We start from the raw sequence: 20,558 nt of genomic DNA, 5'->3' as shown, positions 1-20,558 counted from the left end.
TGACCGAGACATACATTGATTCTCAATAACAAACGCTCCTCTTGTAGAGAATATGCTGCGGTCCGAGAATGCAGAAAATACTTCCAACGTACGTTTCAGTATAGACCTGACCTCTTGGTATTGGTCATTTTCCTGTAGCCCTGCACGACTTCTGATGAGAGTATATGCTGACTGCTCAGCATAGTAACTTCGAGACCTCGGATATACCATCCATAGGATTTGGACTGTATGTCCTCAGCCAAAAAGTTGAAACACTGTAATGAGGCCTTTGCAAAGGCAATGCACTTCGACTGAGATATTATTGTCCCAGATGCGATGTCCCCATTTAGGTATCGCTGGAGATCAGGCAGGAAGAGAAGATGAAGCAGATAGTTGATATAGCAGTGCAGTATACCCTGGCTCCCTGGGTGAGATCCAAGCTGCGAGTCAGATTCACTGACTTTGGTGTAAATCTCGCTGCACTGTTCCTTTATGCGGAATAACTCAGTCTCAAGCCCAGTGAGGCTCCATTCTGACATCAAACCACGCTCTGCGCTCACGCAGATTTTGTCTGATATTTCCAAAAGTTGCAAATTCAGGATTGTGAAAGTCATCTGCGTGGTAGGTGATCCTTCGACACTTATTGGTAGGTGTGGTCTTTCAGTGGACTTGTAGATATCAGCTCGTCGCTCTATACCTTGTGTGATATCCCGGTTGCGGTAGTAGTCGTGCACTTGGGCATTGAGAAGGAAAAGCATTTTCAGGCCAATCAAAAGCTGTCGATATTCCTCGCAGACCATGGGCTCGACAACACATTGCGTGGTATCGATATGGCATTTGGTAGAACCTGCCGTATGATAAGCCAGTTGGAGGTTACTGAATACATCGGCTCCACGGTGTGTGCGACCATAGATTATGAGTATGATTGCTTTGAGTGAAGTGGGTGATGGTTCAAACGGTGGGTCGTTGGTCAACAAACAGTCCCAGGCGGCTTTCTCGTACAACGTCGACAGACGGTCAGAACAACAGCCCCTCTCGGGATCTTCTTCTGCACGGCAAGATAGTGCTAGGACTGCAAAAAGCAGGGATAGCCAGGATTTAGGCGTGACGTTAGGATTGCGGCAGAATACCTCGTACTCAGCTTTGAAGCTGGTGGCATTGATGACACAAAATAGCTACCTTGTTGTTAGTAATCAACCTCAAAATGTTTGGTAGACCAACTTTACCGTGGAAATAGATTCAAAGTATCTTTCTATTAAGTAATCGACCATCTGACAGTTTGGGAGGACGTCAAGTAGTTCCCCATGTGAAGAGCAGCCTATCAATGAAGCTAGATGAGCCCCCTTGTCTGAATCACTGCCATCCAGACTTGGGCTTTTGCTCAAGTCTGACAGGGGATTCGCATTGCTGATGGTGGAAAGCGTCTCACTACAGCTGAGTGATTTCTTGCGGCATACTTGTCTCGTGTCAAGAGCAGTGAAAGTGTTGGGTGATGGCCTATTCTCGGGCCTTTCGTCGAGGGTGCTGTCCGGCTGTTGGATTGTCCCTGCCTCCATAACAGCATTCCGGGATGACTCGCTATTGCCATTGGATTGGCCTTGAATTGTATGCATTCTCGTGTCTTCGGGGTCGTCTTTTGTTGTTTCAATAAACTCGCACGTACTTTCAACCCCACGACTAGTACATGTTCCACAAGGAGGCCCTCCGCCAGTGCAACGAATTTTCCGTAAGCGGCACGGCAGGCAGGCCCATGTGCGTCTTTTTCTTGGACGAACCTCCTTGTGAGATTCCAGATCGAATGCGCAGACTTCTCTTCCCTCCGCAACGCAGTTCTCGCAACGTGGTCCCCCATTGCAAAGAGCTTTTTCCATGCAGCATGGGAGGCATGCATCGCGGACAGGCCTTGGCTCCGGTGTAACAAGTTTCTTGCTGGACGGGGTGTGCACAAATTCACAATTTTCCTTTCTAAGTCGAACACAATTCTCACACGGAGGTCCCCCAATGCAGCGAGTTCTGGTTTTGCGACAAGACTGGCATGCTGTACGAGCGCGGGTTCGCACGGCAGACTCAGATTGATGATGTGGAGGCATCGAGGAAAGCAAAGACGATGGAATGAATTGAGAAGGATTACCCAGGTCCCAGGGTCTGTACAATTTTGGGTCTTATCCTTTTCGACGGCAGAGGCTGGTAATAAGTATTCTCATCACTTTCTCCCGACCGGAGCTTGCATTTCATCATTGCCTTGGTGGAGGAGGGCCCAGATTCTTGGGCCCGCTTGTACCGTATGTGTTATTATACGTCCAAGGCATTCTTTGGTCAATCCGTGTCATTGTATCCAAAAAAATTTTCATGTTGAGTACATACACCTTTTGCTAGATCCATTCACTCATCTCAGTCGAGTTATACTTTTTCTAGCTAGAAGAGGGCCGAGCGTATTCCAATAGATATCACACTAGACTACTTCTAGTTGGTTGTGCAAGGATCCTCATATACTAATGATATAATACAATACTAATACTAACCCAATGCGAGAACTGCGCGTACCAATCACCATCTGGTCATTTAGGGCTCATGCCAAGATTGCGCGGACTAATCTCATAGTAAACTGGATTCAGCTCTGTGGCCGCTTCATCTATATTGTGCCTTTGACCTCTCATTGTAGTAAATATCGCAAGGAAATTTTGTCAAGTTTGACATATTCAAGTGATACTATTCACAATCTGAGCACTTTGCGTCACCTGTGCCTTCCCATCGAACATTCGCACTGTTTCGGATATCTCCATTCCACTTATAACAGCCCCTTCGCATGTAGAACCCCATTGCTGTATTTTTCTATTCGCAATTTTATAAACCAGATGAAATTTCCAGACTACTCCTAGGCGTGCCTGGATTTGTCAGATGTGAAAAATTATCATCAAGGCTTCATACCTGTTGGTTTTGAAGCCAATCCAATGTACATCCCGCCATAATAAACAGAGTGCTTCGGTCCATGTTTGTCTCGCTAGGATACCGTATGGTCTTGGTCGGGGGGCAAGGTGTAAGGACTGCCGAGCGACAGGACTGCACCTTATATGTTACTCTTCATTAACAACTGTAAGCCTTATAACCAAAAGCCCGAGGTAAACATACGTAGAGCAGCCTTCTCGGGCGTGGCGACAAGTTATTACGCAAAACAGAATATTTGAATAAAGAATTAAAGAAATGGTATATGCAAACACCGAGCGAAAGGCTTTCCAGCTCCTGGTCGCACATGATGGATATCGTCGAATATGGTGCACTTTTGGTGTACTTATACTTTTGGTAGCAAATCCACAACGCACAGCACTGGATGTTCCTCCAGGAATAAGATTCCACCATGCAAGTATTGCATAATTTCCTGTATTACACATGCTGGATTGTTGCCATCAAATACCTAGACTTGCAAAATGAACTACCGTCGTAAGTCGAGACCAAGAGTGCCTGGCTGAATTAATAACTGCTGAGAGAGGTAGATTTTGTTCGAATACAAACGTGATTGGTAATATTTGATTAGGAAGGGTTAGAAGTATTATACATTCCACATAATAGATTATCCAGACCTCAGCTGAATGCCCCTTTGCCTTTTTTAAGCAGTAGAGTTGTATTGTAGTATTATTTCGCCCCAAGTGACAATCATTTTTGTGTATGATATAGAAGATTGGAGGGTGTTATCGGCGATCCAATTTACAAAAGGAAAGATTCTGACTAGTAAAAAAGAAACAAGAATAATGCGTACAATCACTCGAGAGGCTCGAAGGAGTTTGCGAATCTTCGTTCCCACATGGTGTTTACCAGCCTCATGGTTATGACAATCACAATCAACATCACCCGTTGCCCACAAATGGCGATGTCGAGGATCAAACGTCGAGAAAACTTCCAATTTCCGATCAAACCCGCCTTGATGATTTGAAGGAGTAGTTTGGCCTTGAGCTTGAGCGTGTACTGGGTCACCTGGTTCTCCGCCAGCCAAATCATTATTCGACCAGGTGTCGTCATTTCCAGCATGGAGAATGGAACTAAAGCGGAAGTATCCCCATAAAAAACAGGACATAGATGCAGTATTCCTTTTTGGGTTTTACTGCCAACTCGCAAGCCGTCGGCTCCGGATAGAGGCCTCCACTCTGGATTCCTCCAATGCTGCAGGGTGTGACGGATTATGCACCAAAAATATCCTCCATGGTCAAGCAGAAATGCGCACCCAGATATCGAGCTTTTCATTTCGTCGAGGGAGATTTCTAGCTTCCATCCCGTTGCTCCTACTGTCACCATGTTTGCATGTTGCTCCCGGATGTGTAACACGTCCCATGGCTGGTCAAGTGATTAGTACAGTAATTCCCTCGGCGGGGAAAAGAGATCTTACTTCTAATTTCAAGACTATGAGATATGTAATTGCTGCAGAGAGGAGCTTCTCCATACTTGCTCGCAGGACGTAGCAGGCGTACATACCAAGAAGTAGATATTTGCAATAATTTATATTGCTTGGGGGCCATACAATATATTCCATGATATTGCGATATACGAGTTAAAACGCCCATACAGTAAGTCAATGCAGCAACAATGGGGGCCGATTACCTGTTCCGGGCCTGTACTACGAGTACTACGCGCGCGTTGTCAAAGAGACCCGATATTTCGGGGACGCTAACTTATCCCGTCCATTTATCTGCGTTTGGCCTGTGGGGCAAAAATAGAATCTGGTTAAATACACCACCATGATTCATTAGTACATGTACAATTTTCTGATTATTTAGCTCTGCCAAGGCCACCAGGTTGCTCGGCAAAAGCTGCGGGGCTCAATTACAGTGGGAAAGCTATAGGTATTCTTTCTCAATAAGATCAGAAATAATAGGCTTGCTTACCCATTTGACACTACGAAAGGTCTACAGTTAGCTATATCCGACAATTGTGAAATTTTAACACTAAGCCAAATTTAGAGCCCCTCACTGTGGGATTCCAAATCGGTCTATTTTTGTTAGCCACAACCCACTTAACCTCATTCAGAACCCCCCATTGCGGGTTTCCTGATCAAGTAAGTTGTGGCTGACCACTTTGCCCAACTGGAAATCCACCCCTACCTATTAGGCCGATTGTGGAAAGCTCTCTGGAAAGTCACAAACTTCTCAATAAAAGGCCTCACACAACATGTATGTGAACTCGGAATTGAATGTGAGACCCTTGAAAAGGTGATAGAACTGAGAGGAGAGTGAGTATATTCGTGCACGTATACAACACGGGATAGTGCATATTGGCAGGACCACAAATATGACAGGGGAAAGTGGAAGGAAGATCGTTCTCGACCTCTACGACAATGGCTATCAGTAAAGCACGGGGTATCTATCCAGATTTAAGTAAATGCAGCGTGACAGATATACTAAGCGCCCCATGTGATCCATAACGTTACACAGCTGGCTGGATTTATTGCCCCGTTGCTAGTCCGCAAGGGCTTACCCAAGACGGAAAGCCGATTATCACATGACCAGCGGTCACAAGGCTTTCCTATCTTTCTCTCTTATTTTTCATTTTCTATGTGGAACATAAACTCCACTACAGTATTTCACAGGCACTGTCTGGCTTGCTGGTCCATGTTGTATTCTATAAATGTCAGTACAGTACAAATTCCAGTACTGAGTCGAAGGGTAAGAACTTATCAAGTGCCTCAGACACAAGCCTGCTTGACTTCGCAGAGTCAAGTGAATAAATCGTAGAGCAAATTGCCGGGGTAGAGGACGTATTTGTAGGCTTCTCGGCTTCTGTCACTCACACCGGTAGGAAGCGTTGAGGAACACACCTTTTATTGAGGCCTGTTGAGACCCATGGCTTCTTTTTGCCACAACAATTTGTGGTGACATTTTGATTCCTTGGATGCTCAGCGAGAGAGGCGAGTAAGAGTGGTGTTGGGAAAAAGGGATGCTGAGCCAGTCAAGCAACGTTGGCTGACTGTGGAATCCTTAATGGCCCTCTTAACTTAAGTCTTTGTGGGAGATATTTAATCTGCAATGACAGGCCTGTATTCCTTGTCCCGATCACCTCACCTGTGAGCGATTCAACGTTGAGTTACCGAAAAGCGCTTACAATCTCGTTTCTAGAAATCGTGGTCTCTTTTATTTTCCCTTGCCTGTAGTGTTGTGTTGGTTGTATTAGCTGGGTCTGTCCGTCTAGACTGCAGAAAGCGAGGAGGTCACGGTACGATGTGCGGGTGCCCGACCCGTCAACCCCTTGAAGCTTGGCCAACCGTTATCAACACTCAATTTCGAACTTGTGATCATGAAGATACACCCTTTTATTGTATTTTATTTGAATTTTTCGAACTTCTCTTTTTGGTGGATGTGAGTTCTACGATGTTCTGTTTATCGAGTTTCTGAGACCTTCAACGAAAGTGAACGAGGTTTCTGATTGAAATATGTCTCAATGGGCGTTCATATCTGGCAGTTCATGCACAGCTTTAGCGATGCCTTGGAATGACAGGAGTGGGAGAGCTTCGAGCGGGCGCTCCAATAACACCGCATCGACATCCTCGCCTATAATGGTAAAATGCAGACTAGAAGTTCAGCTAGTTAGCTCCGACAAGATGCTAGTTGCGGAAGGTAGCTCTGTACTATCATCTGACTCATTCCCTCCGCAAGGTTCAACGTCAAGCTTACCCGCGTTCTGTTAATTGGAATGGTTGTATTGATGGTAGATATTATTAAAGATCAATCGTACAGCGGTATATTAATTGAACAATGATTTTTCTTCAGTCCAGACCCAGGGTACAAAATGTATATAATATAGGCGGAGTAGTCATTCCAGAAGCAGAGGAGCTTATGCTGCCACCAATAGGGCCTCAATCGAGCTTGAATATCAACCAGCTCTGTGGGATATAAGCATTGATATCTTTATATTTAGGTCAATGCTATATTATCGGATAAGGGTTAAGTCATCCTCGCGAACCTTCCTGTGGACTGTAAGCGGCATTGACGGTTCTCGTAATCGATTATACACATCCCAGAGCTAGGCAACGATGCTAGGATGTGCTCAGATAGATAATCGACAAAGACAACGAATTGAAAGAGTTCCGGAGCAGTAGGTGTTTGTGAACTAAACAGGTCCATGATATGCTCTGACAGGCGCACATTGAGATCTGGAGCGAAGAAAGGGAGTGCTCGCTTTGCTACACGATATGATCGTGAACCACTGGTTTAGCTTCGTTGTCTGGGCTAATTTTTATCTTTGTGGGTTGAGTTAAAGCTACACTCTGCGCAATAAAGACTTTTTCTACGTGATGTTACGCGTTTGCCGCTATATGTTCCACAGCCCCATTTTAAAAACTCGGTACATCCTCCAACCAGCCACGAATTACACGGAAGACAAATATGAAGTCTGATCCAAATCTAGAGTTGGGTATTTCCTCTCAGGCTTTGTTACATTGAGCCGAGAACCCCAATACTAATTCATAATTATCAATACCATATAGCTAGAGAATGACAACAGTTGGATAGATATGCTTCGACCTCCTCGTGACAGTCACACTCCTGAAAGTAACAAGCAATATTCCGCGGCCCCAGGCATGCTTCGCGAATCCTCGTGCATAACTCGATGCTGCAAGGCAGATACTTAATTAGCTCGCTATAGAGACGGGATTAGCTGAGCGTTAATCCCAACGTGAAGTGGTGGGGCTGGAATTACAGTCTGCTTTGACTGGTCCTCCTGAGCGTGATTGCCTTTGACCTTGCTACCGGCGCCGGTCTCACCCTGAACAGAATAGTGAGCGTTGGTATCACCAAGGCTACTATGAGACATGTTGCTGGTGATGGTTAATCAAGATAGCGTAGATTGACTGAATTAGTCACTCACGTGATTGAGAGTTGCTCCATCTGCTTCATGTCATCGTCCTTGAACAGCTTGCCGTTTTCAAAGGGCGCCTTAACTGTAGCAAAAGCCGCGTCCTTGACCTTTTGGTCGATGTAGGCAGTCAAGCGAATGAATCCGTTCCCGGATTCGGCGATATAGACCGGGATATACTTGTTGAGAACTCTGTTGAAGACATGACCGATTAGAGCCATCTTGAGTTTGTGATCGAAGTCGGATAATTGAAATATACACGAGTAGGTATGGAAGTGACAGAGCCAACGAATTTGTATCAACTTCGAGAAGCTGCCCCCTTTATATATTCCACTGTCATAGGTTCCTACCTCAATCCAACGAGACCGCTTCATCTCTTTGGGAATTGGTTTTTCGACGGGACGATCTTTGCTGCCTGTTTGATCTGACCCTCTTGATCAAAGCCACTAGGTTCCAAGTCATTCACGCCGAGTTATCCTGTTCGAATATAGCCAAAACAGAAATGAGCTTTGCCTTTGTAAAGCCAGCGGGGCTCATTCTGATTGGTCGGCTTTGAAGGGCTGAGGCATGGCCCAGCATTACTGGCTCAAAAGGCATGCGCGATCTATCCAAATTTTCTATTGAGTTGCAGGGTCTGGTATTTTCTTTTCTGAAAGCAGGCCGTCTCGTTGGAAAACCCAGCAATCGCCGTAAAGTTGGAGGATCCCCTCTTTCATTGGAAGATCTCCTACGGCATTCATTTCGGTTATCGTACTAAGAAAGAGCAGGCGGATGACCGCACCTCTGAAGGCTTGAATGGCATGGTGGTAGGCTAAGACGACTAGGTACGGCAGCAGCAGCAGCAAGGAAACAGCAGGGGAAAGGGAAACGAAATCGTTCCGTGTGAGACGCTGCAAATTCAGATTTGACTTATTCACTATTCTCCACTATGGCAAGACACGATCCCCCATTTTGGTTAGATTACACGTCCACGTAGTTTTCAAACCTTCGAAATTCCCTCGACGCAAGAACAGATGAGGCGGAAGGCCTTGCCTTTGGATCAGGTACCAGGATAAAACGAAGAAGATCTCTTAACTGCTGCGGCATCTCCACCTTTTGTGTCTCCTCGTCGAAAGGTAAGATCGCTAGTAGCTCTGGCATCTCTTTACATAAAGATCGGGCAGAATTTACTGCAACTTTGAGGATATCGCCATTCACCATTTCAGGAGGTGGGATCTCCCAGTGGGGGAAGAGCCGCTGTATCTTTGCCATAGACCAAGCCTCGTTAATCAAAGGATGAGGGCTGTCCCATACGCCCAATACACCAGGCTTGATCCAGCAAAGTAACATCGCAGCAACGGCCCAGACTTGCGATGGTTCAGTGCACGCATTGCCTATGAAGACTTCAGGGGCGCGCATAGCATACGGTTGGGCGTTAAAAAGTTCGCCGACCGGGACAACTATAAGAGTGTTATTAGAAGGTATGTCTCGTACATCAATGCTTGCTCACCGAGCCCCAAGTCTCCCACTTTAGCGATTGCACGATCTGTCCGGATGCCAGAAAGTAGGATATTGGCAGGTTTATAGTCTGGAGTAATTAGTAAATGCCAGTTCTTCAAGACAAGAGATTCTACCTGTATTCACATGTCTGTGGTTCTCCAGAACCACACAACTTGTGAACGCTGCTCTTAAAAAAGTCCCAATGAGGGAGTAGGTCCGGATGTCAGGATGGTATTCCACCTCTGCGAGAGTAGTATCCAACCATTCCAAAGCGATGGTGCTGTCGTCGATTACATCATACATTTTCCGGAAGCACTTCGCCGAGGCGACATCAGGAAGACGATAAGTCAGAACTTCACGTTGCAAGTTCTTGGTGGCATTTTGATCACTAGGCGACGCTACTTTGATCAAAGCCCTATATGGCAGAGTTAGGCTTAAAGAGTCTGGATATGGTTAATGCAACGAACCATTCGGGGACTTCGGGGACGACGCGGGAGTCACGTGCAACAATCTGGGCCTTAAAAACGGTGGAGATGTGTGTGTTATCTCCTTTAACAGGTTCCAGAACGCGGTAGTTCCAACAAGCGCCTCGAAGAACATGTCCAGAAGTAAGAGACGACATTTTTCTTGCCAAAGAGTTCCTCGCGGCAGATAAATTCGGACTGATGACTGGGGACATTAAGACGAATTGAATAAATCACAATTGTGTGGAGATAGACATATATGTGGGCGGATGGATGGATGCAAAATGCATGAGAATGGGAAATCATGGAAGGATGGAGGATCCTGTTGCACACGGACTCATACTCAGGTGTGGCTGTTCAATTTTGTTGGCAGACTGGTGCCAAAGATACTTGCCAAAAACAAAAAGGAGAAAAATGATGAAGGGATGGGATAGCGACGATCAATTACCAGGTTAGGGTCGCCCATTGGGGGAGCCAAATCAGACTAGCGTTGCTTTGCGGGGATGAGCGTTGGATGACCACGACGGGCAACATCCATTTTGAGGTCCAATCTGGTGTATTCAGCATGGCTGTTAGTCTGACATACTGGGCAGATGATATGGCTGGGTGATAGGGGTAGAGCTTGCTTCAAGAACTGGTAGGCCGTCTTGGTTTTAGATGGTAAACAAATTAAAGAGCGAAACTGAACATATCACAAAGGAAGTGGCAATGACGACTGCAGGATACTAAGAAGGGGATTTGATTTAGAAAAGGCGAGACAAATCCATTCTAATACAAGGATGAAGACGTGCAAGCGCGTTGGTCTCACATCAGACGCATCGGCGTGATGAGACTGCAGGCATGGCGCAGCACGGGTCATTTCATGTGCATCTTGTAATTTGATTGGCTTGTGGCTCGCGCCGCGTCAACGTCCATATCTGGGGGGCGAGGAGAGGGAAAAAAATTATCCAGTGGTTCTTCGTTCTTCGTCGATGGACACCTAGGCAACTATGCCCTGTTCCCGGCGATTTGGATTTGAGGGTGATGATGCCGCATATATTTGGTACCTCGAGGATAGGATCTTTGAACTTGAGACTAGTCTTCACCGCCTTTCTCGACAAGATGCCCGTATCGAAACCCTTCATCCTTTACGAGGCCAAGACAATTTTGTCAGCAATCGAGGAAAAGATTTCGCAGGTGCGAGGTACCATAGAAGCGGTGATTCCGGCACTTTCGACGGGCAAGGACGGGGTGATCGGACGCAACCCGAATTGGAGGCTTCACCAAGTCGTGGTGATGAGGATCACAACCACGAAGCTGAAGATGCGGATAATGACCGGACAGGATTGAAAATCATTGAATACAACCCGCTCAGTAAGGATTCGAAACGCGCCGGGCCCTCTCTGAATCAAGGTGGTGGGCAACAGCTTAGGGTGAAATCTGAATTCACCTCGTTTCTTACGGACTTACCTTCTTTGAAAGATTGGACGTCCCCTATTGACGAAGCTCGACGCAAGATCATTCTTCGGGAATTGGTCCGAGACTGCAGGTCGGCTGCGTCGACCTGTATCTCGTCAAATGACCAATCTGAAGCGCAATCGTGCACGTCGGCTGAGCCTGTCAATATAATACCAATCCTACATCAATACGCACATTTCACGGCGAGGGATAGCAGCTTGGATCGGAAAATCGCCTACTTTCGAGAGCTCGTCTTTGTTTCATCATGTGCTGTTGCATTGAGAATCCATAAAGAGAAGGACCAAGTGTACGAAGTTATGCGAGCTTTCCGTGGATCTAATGCTCAGTCAAAGCATTTGAGCAAACTTGTTTGTGGTGCGAAGTGGGCAAATCGTGCTATATCTCTACTAAGCCAGACTAAATGGGCATCTAGAAGCTGGAGTGTTATTTTCGCTGGTAAGTCAGATAATCCTATCACGCTCGTTGCATCTGCTAAATCCAAGAAGCGGAGCGCCCAGTTACCTTCTACGGTCGATTCGCCGAGTATTCTACCGAGACCGAGGGATTACTTTTGAAGAGAATAAGGGATATTGTCAATGACTCTTCCGGACATGGAATCACAGACGAAGCAGCCCCTCTCGTGATACCTCTGATCTTAGAAAGGCTGTTCAAAGACACCACTTCGTGAGCCCCTCGTTGTTACCTATTTACGATTCTAAAAGCATGACTGACTAATCACAGGCTGAAAGTAATTTGCGAATGCCTGGGATACAGCTGGACTGACGTGAATTCATATCGGCCCTTGTTCAACGAGGCATTAAAACCTTATGATAATAAAAGACCGAGCACATCGGAGCAATCAAGGCATTCTAAAAGGCGATGTCAAGGCCAACATAACAAGCCAGGTAAGTCTATGTCCAACTTCGTATGTTACCAGTAAATGACATTTTCTAGATTGCGACGACAACACGCTGCGACCAAGGACCCAGCATTTGATACAAAGAAGTGGCAAAAATCGCGGCATCCAACAAAATTCGGAGCAAAACAATGCGATATTCGATGAGGCCACTAGCTTGAGCCCCAGAACTCCACAGAGCCACCGGTCGCTATCATCTGATCTTCAAGCAAGTTTGGCATCATCTAGCCATACAAGCCCCCGGGCAAACAGCACCTTTTCTGCCTTAGCAGCCCCCTCCCTGGCTAGTGGCTTCCCCCAAGATGTTTTCAATGATCTACCCAACCCGTCTTGCCCAGCAGACCCTTTCCCAGCCAGTGACTTCCCCCATGGAATATTCAGGGATCTACCCAACCTGCCTGAGTCCGGCCAGCCTTCATACCTAGCAGACCCTTTCCCGGCCAGTGACTTCCCCCATGGAATATTCAGGGATTTACCCAACCTGCCTGAGTCCGGCCAGCCTTCATACCTAGCAGACCCTTTCCCAGCCAGTGACTTCCCCCAAGATGTGTTCAATGATCTACCCAACCATTCTTTCCCAGCAGACCCTTTCCCGGCCAGTGACTTCCCCCATGGAATATTCAGGGATTTACCCGACCTGCCTGAGTCCGGCCAGCCTTCATACCTAGCAGACCCTTTCCCAGCCAGTGACTTCCCCCAAGATGTGTTCAATGATCTACCCAACCATTCTTTCCCAGCAGACCCTTTCCCGGCCAGTGACTTCCCCCATGGAATATTCAGGGATTTACCCGACCTGCCTGAGTCCGGCCAGCCTTCATACCTAGCAGACCCTTTCCCAGCCAGTGACTTCCCCCAAGATGTGTTCAATGATCTACCCAACCATTCTTTCCCAGCAGACCCTTTCCCGGCCAGTGACTTCCCCCATGGAATATTCAGGGATCTACCCAGCCTGCCTGAGTCCGGCCAGCCTTCATACCTAGCAGACCCCTTCCCAGCCAGTGACTTCCCCCAAGATGTGTTCAATGATCTACCCAACCATTCTTTCCCAGCAGACCCTTTCCCGGCCAGTGACTTCCCCCATGGAATATTCAGGGATCTACCCAGCCTGCCTGAGTCCGGCCAGCCTTCATACCTAGCAGACCCCTTCCCAGCCAGTGACTTCCCCCAAGATGTGTTCAATGATCTACCCAACCCTCCTTTCCCAGCAGAGCCTTTTCCGGCCAGTGACTTCCCCCATGGAAGTTTCAGGGGTTTACCCAATCTGCCCGAGTCCAGCCAGCCTTCTTACATAGCAGACACCTCCCCTGCCAGTGACTTCCCTCATGAGTCGTTCAATGCTCTGCCAGCAGGATCTTTGCCAGCTGAAGATAGTCATGACACGCCAAAAGGCTGCTCTGTCAACTTCGCCGTCACGGGAGAACCAGGGAAGTGTTCGACAGATTCCGTTGCCACGCCTGGTTCTCGTCAGGGGAATTTGGCCGATTTCATGTCCCCTTCCAGTCACCTTCCAAATCTGACAAGCTCCGTCGCATAGCGATACTTCAGAGCGTTTGTCTGAATATCCTTCTGGGCGACAGCGAGCCTATTCTGCAGTTCCTGGCATGTCAAATTTGCCAGAGCATGCACGGTGTGAAGTTCAAAACTCGCGGAAACATTGCCATTTCCCTTGGCTGGAAATTAAAACAAACCTTCTGATGGTATATACAAGGTAACGAATACGATAGTTAATTTTATCTGATGCTTGAGGTCATATGTAGAAGGTACTAGTACATACATGATTTGAGGGGATGCCAATTTACATTTCATTACTCAGCGACGGATGAGTCGTCCGTCTTGGGTAAATAGACAATTAAACAATCCAACTGACTGTCGAGAGTCAGCGGACTAGAGAATGAAATATAGCTACCCGGTGTAAGCACCTCGCCTGCAGCTTGCACCTCCCCGGCCGCACTACCAGACCCGGACTTGATCGATAAAGGAAAGAATAGAGACTGGTAATGACGAGTGGCCTTCAAAGCGATCTTTCCCGTAATCCGCCAGATGGAATACCCGTATCCCTACGAATGTTAGGGAAAAGTTTCAGGCAAGCGGTATAATGATTTACCTTGATTTTATTGAACCCCAGTTCCCCCAACAAAGGATCAACTCTCACATGGCGGCCTTCATCTGAGCATCTGAATAGATTTTCCTGCTCCGCCTTGAATTCGTTCGTTTCGGAGACCCATGCCGAGAGTTCCGTTAAGCGCGAGAGGGCATTCTGATTTATCGTCGTGGGAGGCATTGTAAGGATAGAGATGAGCTGTAATTTTGGCTGTCAGAATATATTGAAGGTCAGCCGCAATCATATGGGAAGCTTACTCAGGAGACAGAGTGGTTACGTAGCTGACGAGCGCCAGCATTTATGGCGGGGTAGATATAACGAGACCTTGCTTTGGGTGCCCGAGATATTGTCGGGCAATGCTTAATAAACATATCCTATCACGTGAGAGGAAAATGGAGAGAGAGTTCTGGTCCAGTCATCTGTTGTCGGCGTGGGCCGTATTGTAAAATGTAGGGGTCCAATCAATGGTGTTCAACTCTCCGTATTGCTGTATCGACTTTCCTAACGATTTATAACTTATGGGCCGCCAATTACTAATCTAAAATTACAAAATGCATAGGATCAATGGATCCTCCGGTATGCCGGTATGCCAATGCATCTATTCCGACATCTGTATGTGGCCTTAGGCATCAAATATTAGTTTGCATGGTTTGTATAGTCGCATTTTCAATATATGAAGACATAACTACTAAATAGCCCCTTTGGACAGACTTGAGAGGCTTATGTGCCTTTTCTCCTCAAGTTTTATTCAATGTGGATAGGTTTGCTGCAGTTATTTATGAAGGTCGACCAGGTGACAAATTGGATGGACTATCTATGAGCGATTGATGGTGTCTTAAATTATTGTGATATGAGGCTGGTGCAGATCAGGAACCAAGCCGCACCATCGGAATAAACCCCGAGGTGTCTATACAAAGAACCAAGTGGAAATCAAATTGGACTTTGTGATGTATATATAGCCTCATGTTTCCCTCTGAATAAATCAACAATAAATACCTCTGAATTACAACAGGTTATGAGCCCGGGAGCAAAATCTCGGGTGCCGTTTCTACTCATCCGAGAATCATCTTGATCATCTTGATTATATATCTACCCCGCTTTCACTATCCACACGATGTCTGCTCTGGTCCATGACTCGCCCGACCGAGCCGTCACGGCCATCGAGCCTTCGACGGGAAGTGATAACTTCGCGACCTGGAAACGTCTCATGACCTCCTACCTGAAAGCCAGGCAGGTCTGGGATGTAGTGTCGGGCGACCTTCAGCGTCCCGACTGTCTATTCAAGTACGCCAAACCCATTACGGCGGACATCCACCCCTTGGTGGAGCCCCACCTCAATGGGGCGGTGAGACAGCGAGCCATTGAAGCGCGCCTCGAAGTGGAGGTCCAGGCATTCGAGCGCCATCGTGAATGGTCGCGTCGTGAAGCCGAGGCCTACCACACCATTTTCCGGTACCTGTCCCCCCACATCAGCGTTCATGTCGCGGGACTGGAGACGTCCCGTGACCTCTGGAATGAACTTGAAGAACGATACCGGCGAATGGAACTCGCCACTTTCTGCGAACTGTTTGCTCAACTCCGCGAGACAACCGGCGAGCGCTGCGGCAGTGCGCGCGAATTCGTCGATCGTGTACGGCTGCTTGTACATCGATTGAATGCCATCGCGCCCGGATCGATTGGCGATCGGGCACACATCGCGATCTTGCTGACGCAGATCGGACCGGAGTACATCCTGGTTGTGGATGCGATCCAGAATGACAAGGATCCGGTCAACCCGACCACGATCGGAAATCGGCTTTCCAACGCCGAACAGACGGTCCGACGAAAGGAGTCTCCCGCGCCCCCGCAGGGAGTCCCAGGACCGTCAATCAATGCAGTGCAGAGAGATCCCAAGAAGTGTACCTACTGCAAGAAGCGCGGCCATGTGGTCGCGGAGTGCTGGAAGAAACAGCGCGAAAAACACCCGCCTAGGGACCATGCCCTGAAGGCTGAACGGAGTAATTCCGGCTCACCAAGAAACAACATGCAAAATATACCGTTAAGCCAGAGAGAAGATCGGCAGGGCCCGCCGACTTCCAAGAGACCGAGGATCAATATCGTGAGGGCGAGGGTGACGACCCTTTATACCCACGCACCGCAACCCCGGTGGATCCTGGACTCGGCCGCCACCAGCCACATCTGCTGGGACCGGAGCTGCTTCAGCAGTCTGCGGCCCCACCGCGAGATGTTGGACACGGCGGGTGATCCAGTGGAAGCCGAAGGGATTGGTACGGTGAAGCTCACGCTCCGGGGGAAGTTCAACCAACCCCTGGTGTTAAAGAATGTATACTTCGCGCCACGCGTCGGGATGAACCTGATCAGCGTGCCGAAGTTATTGCGAGACCGCTACTCGGTGGTGGCGCACCCGCAGAACGTCTTTGTGCAACGCCGAGGACGGACGGTGGGGACCGCCTACCACGCGGAGGAGGATCTGTTGATCCTGCGGTGCCATGTGAGCAGAATATCTCGAGAGCGAGTCCAACTGGCGAGGGCGCCGGCGACCCTCAGGAGTCAAGTGACGCAGAATGCGCAACGTCAACCTCTGAACTCGGTGGTGAAGCTGTGATACTCGAAGAAGATGCGTGCAAAGGAGTGGGCCAGGCCTCCGAGGCGTTGTGGCACGCTCGGATGGGACATCTGAACCGGGGAGACTTGAGGGTGGTCCTCCGGCAGACCGGCACTCTGTACCGACCGCTAACGCAGGCGCAGCTGCTGGCAACGCCGCAGTGCCCAGCGTGTATGTCGGGTAAGCAGCATCAGAAGAGGAACTCCCGTGCAAGACGGCCACGTCTGCATTCAACGAGAATCTTTGAAATGATCCATTCGGACATCATGGAGATGCCGATCGCCAAAGATGGCTCCAGGTACGTGATCACCTTTACTGACGATTATTCTCGTGGCTCGTGGGCATATGCCATGAGATGGAAGCATGAAGCGCTGCAGAAGTTCCGACAATTTGAGGCCTGGGTGCACCGTCAGTTCGGCGCCCAGATCAAGAGGTTCCTCACCGACAACGGGAGAGAATACTTGCCGATCGGAACACACCTCGAGACCCAGGGAGTCGAGTTTGACACTTCGCTACCATACTGTAAAGGGCAGAATGGTTTGGCCGAACGCACGAATCGCACTATCCGGGAGCGGATCAACACGCTCCTGTCCGATGCGAGACTTCCTCCTTCCTGGTGGCCCGAGCTTTTAGAAACGGTAGTCTATCTGAAGCTGCGCGCTCCAGCATCGAAGAAGACACCGTTCGAAATATTATACGGGAAGCCGCCATCGCTGCTGCATCTGCGACGGATCGGCTCCCGCGCATGGGTGTTGATCCCGAAGGAGCATAGAGCAAAACTCGGACCCAGATCATCCGAGTGCCGATTGCTAGGTTATTGTGAACCGAACCAGTACAAGCTGTATGAAGTCCATTCCGGAAAGACCGTCTTTTCCCGTGATGTCGAGTTCGATGAGAGGACCCCAGTGGCGCCACTCATCGAGAGGGACACAGGCAACGACCTCCCGGACAACGCTCCTCCATCACCTGTCTTTCCATCAATGCCGAGGTCGGGCGGGCTGCCAACACCTCCTGCATCGCCATTACCTCCGTCGAATGAGCGAGAGGAAACGCCATCTGATCGTGAAGAGGAGACACCTCCATTGGCCAACCCAAGCCAACAAGAAACCGACTTGACATCGGATCTTGGGCATTCGATCTATGGTCGCAGACGAAGACCGTCACGGCGTCTCCTGGAATCACTAGGCAAGGTGTACTCGGCAGGCACATTGAATACCACACCGGCCAGACAAGTCGACCCGGCGACCTTTCACGAAGCTGTGTCAGGCCCAGACCAGCTGGAATGGTGGGCCGCCATCCAGAAAGAATATGCGTCGCTTCTCGAACACGGAACATGGGAAAAGATTCGGCGAGAGGACGTCCCAGCCGGAGATCATGTGATTGGCTGCAAATGGGTCTTCAAGACCAAAGCCAACGGAACGCGCAAAGCGCGACTGGTTATCAAACGCTACCGGCAAAAACATGGGATTGACTATCACGAAACGTTTGCCTGTGTCCAGAATGGACTCCGTCCGCTGCATTGTCGCCAGTACCGTGTTGCGCGGATGGAAACTCCACCAATTCGATGCTGTCACTGCATTCTTACACGGTGACGTAGACTCGTCCATCTACATGGAGTTGCCCGAAGGCTTCGAAGAGCCAGGCTATGTATGCCGGCTTCGCCGCTCTTTGTATGGTCTCAAGCAGGCCCCGCGGATTTGGTACCAATGCGTCCACCGCGTGCTAGCCGCTCATGGCTTCACCATGGCACAATCGGACAACTGCGTGTTCTACAAATCCAATTGCGTGATTTGTGTCTACGTCGATGACTTTCTCGTTGCTGCAGCAGACTCACATGAGATAGCCCAAGTGCAACGAGCATTGGAAACAGAGTTCCAACTGAATGATCTCGGTATCCCACGTTCGTTCCTGGGCATCCAGTTTGACTTCCAAGCCGATGGATCTGTGTCCATCCACCAACACCAGTACATCCAAAAGGTTCTCTCCGACTTTGGCATGGAAACCTGTCAGACGAAGAATACGCCGATGGATCCCAAGCAAGCCTTGAATCGCCGTCCAGACGAAGAACCTCCAGACGAGGAAGCAAAAGCACGATTCGCAACCGCCATCGGTTCATTGATGTACCTGATGGTCGGAACGCGACCGGATATCGCGTTTGCGCTGGGCACGTTGAGTCGCTTCACTTCTCAGCCACAATCGCACCACCAGGTCGCCCTGCAGAGATTGCTTCGCTATGTCAAATCTACGCAATCCCATCGCATTACATACCGCAGTGGTCAATTGATTGGATACACGGATGCCGACTTCGGCGGCTCCGTCGTCACCGATGGAGCCTACTCGACGTCCGGCTACGTATTCCAACTTGCGGGTGCGCCGGTTTCCTGGTCATCCAAGAGACAGGGGGAAGTAGCCACATCTACAACCCATGCCGAGTACATTGGACAGTACAATGCCATTCTGCATCTGCAGTGGCTTCGCACCTTTCTGGCCGAAACGCAACTGTATCGATCCCCGGTCACCAACATCATGGCTGACAACCAGTCCGCTATTGCCCTCTCGCGTAATCCCGAGTTCCACAAACGGACCAAACATTTCAACGTGAAATTCCATTATCAGCGAGCAGTGCTGAATGCTGGCGAGATAGGTCTTCAATATGTTCCTACTGAGGAACAGGCCGCTGACGGTCTCACCAAGCCGTTAGGACCTACGGCTTTTGCCAAGTTCTGTAGTCTTCTAGGAATCGAAGCCTTGGAGACGCGGAGGCAACAAACGTGACAGCGCAGGCGCTCTTTCCACTTTATTTTCCCACGAAGGTTTTTGAGTGGTTTTACCGAGGCTTGCCTGCACAGCGTTAATCCAGTATCGCCTTGCCAGCAAAGCGATCCTGAGGGGGAATGTTGTGATATGAGGCTGGTACAGATCAGGAAGCAAGCCGCTCCGTCGGAATTAGCTCCGAAGTGCCTATACAGACGACCAAGTTGATTGGAAATCAACTTGGCTCATTGTTGTATATATAGGCTCATGTATCCCTCTGAAATAACAAGTCAATTCATACCTCTGAACTACAACATAACTGAATTCGAATACTACTGTATGTGATAGCTGATGGAGATGTAGCTTGAGGCTCTAGGCTGAAGGGAAAACATGCCCAGGTGCTTTGGGGCCACCTCTTATTATTTTCAATCACGTGCAACCTGGACATTCCACTCTGTCCGTCCGTGGGTCAGGTAAACATTAGTATGCCCGTGGGTGAAATTTGATTCGGAAAACACGTTCCATGACTCAGGCGCGTGCTGCCAAAACCTCTAAATCAGGAAAGTCGGTATTTCAGTTCTCATGGTTCGTGCTGCAATTCAATATGGTGGGTGCTCCGGGCTAGGGCTCCGAAAGGAATAAATAAATGCGAACAATGCGAATATAGAGCATATTCATATTCGCATTCGTATTAATCATATCATGCAGTTTGCGTATTGATAGTTCTTCCGTTTTCCAGATTTCGTATTACCGCAACACGTTTCCAATAGTCAGTCGTCTTATATCTGTTGTGGTATGAAGCTGGTGCAGATCAGGAACCAAGCCATCGGAATAAATCCCGAGTTGTCAACACAAAGAACTAGGTTGATTGTAAACTAACTCGGATTTTGTGGTGTATATATAGCCTTATATTTCCCTCTGAATTAAACAATTTATACCTCTGAACTAAAACATTCTTGACATTTTTGCGCGTCTGCATCTCTCTTT

General features: G+C 48.5%; 6 protein-coding genes across 6 annotated transcripts; 1 reads left to right on the top strand and 5 right to left on the bottom strand.

Moving 5' to 3' along the window:
* Positions 1 to 95: 95 nt before the first annotated feature.
* Positions 96 to 1,592, bottom strand: N7489_004677 (fungal specific transcription factor domain-containing protein; the record flags this gene model as incomplete). Its single annotated transcript, XM_056710429.1, has 2 exons — positions 96 to 1,154; positions 1,437 to 1,592. The coding sequence occupies 2 exons, from the start codon at positions 1,590 to 1,592 to the stop codon at positions 96 to 98; spliced, it is 1,215 nt and encodes a 404-aa protein (XP_056568850.1).
* Positions 1,593 to 3,735: 2,143 nt separating this feature from the next.
* Positions 3,736 to 4,002, bottom strand: N7489_004676 (uncharacterized protein; the record flags this gene model as incomplete). Its single annotated transcript, XM_056710428.1, has 1 exon — positions 3,736 to 4,002. One exon carries the CDS (start codon positions 4,000 to 4,002, stop codon positions 3,736 to 3,738), a length of 267 nt encoding a protein of 88 aa, XP_056568849.1.
* Positions 4,003 to 7,599: 3,597 nt separating this feature from the next.
* On the bottom strand, positions 7,600 to 8,036 carry N7489_004675 (uncharacterized protein; the record flags this gene model as incomplete). The annotated part of the gene is made up of 2 exons (XM_056710427.1): positions 7,600 to 7,777; positions 7,828 to 8,036. 2 exons carry the CDS (start codon positions 8,034 to 8,036, stop codon positions 7,600 to 7,602), a joined length of 387 nt encoding a protein of 128 aa, XP_056568848.1.
* A 739-nt stretch (positions 8,037 to 8,775) lies between these two features.
* N7489_004674 (uncharacterized protein) lies at positions 8,776 to 9,916 on the bottom strand (the record flags this gene model as incomplete). Its single annotated transcript, XM_056710426.1, has 4 exons — positions 8,776 to 9,254; positions 9,305 to 9,382; positions 9,429 to 9,709; positions 9,762 to 9,916. The coding sequence occupies 4 exons, from the start codon at positions 9,914 to 9,916 to the stop codon at positions 8,776 to 8,778; spliced, it is 993 nt and encodes a 330-aa protein (XP_056568847.1).
* An 831-nt stretch (positions 9,917 to 10,747) lies between these two features.
* On the top strand, positions 10,748 to 13,645 carry N7489_004673 (uncharacterized protein; the record flags this gene model as incomplete). Its single annotated transcript, XM_056710425.1, has 4 exons — positions 10,748 to 11,651; positions 11,702 to 11,879; positions 11,937 to 12,100; positions 12,150 to 13,645. 4 exons carry the CDS (start codon positions 10,748 to 10,750, stop codon positions 13,643 to 13,645), a joined length of 2,742 nt encoding a protein of 913 aa, XP_056568846.1.
* Positions 13,646 to 13,916: 271 nt separating this feature from the next.
* Positions 13,917 to 14,392, bottom strand: N7489_004672 (uncharacterized protein; the record flags this gene model as incomplete). Its single annotated transcript, XM_056710424.1, has 2 exons — positions 13,917 to 14,168; positions 14,216 to 14,392. The coding sequence occupies 2 exons, from the start codon at positions 14,390 to 14,392 to the stop codon at positions 13,917 to 13,919; spliced, it is 429 nt and encodes a 142-aa protein (XP_056568845.1).
* Positions 14,393 to 20,558: the final 6,166 nt, after the last annotated feature.

The sequence above is a fragment of the Penicillium chrysogenum genome, assembly GCF_028827035.1.
Source record: "Penicillium chrysogenum strain IBT 35668 chromosome Unknown utg000002l_segment0_segment0, whole genome shotgun sequence".
Classification (NCBI taxonomy): Eukaryota; Fungi; Ascomycota; class Eurotiomycetes; order Eurotiales; family Aspergillaceae; genus Penicillium; species Penicillium chrysogenum.
The sequence above is the reverse complement of the archived record's forward strand: the minus strand, read 5'-3'. Positions and strand labels throughout refer to the sequence as shown.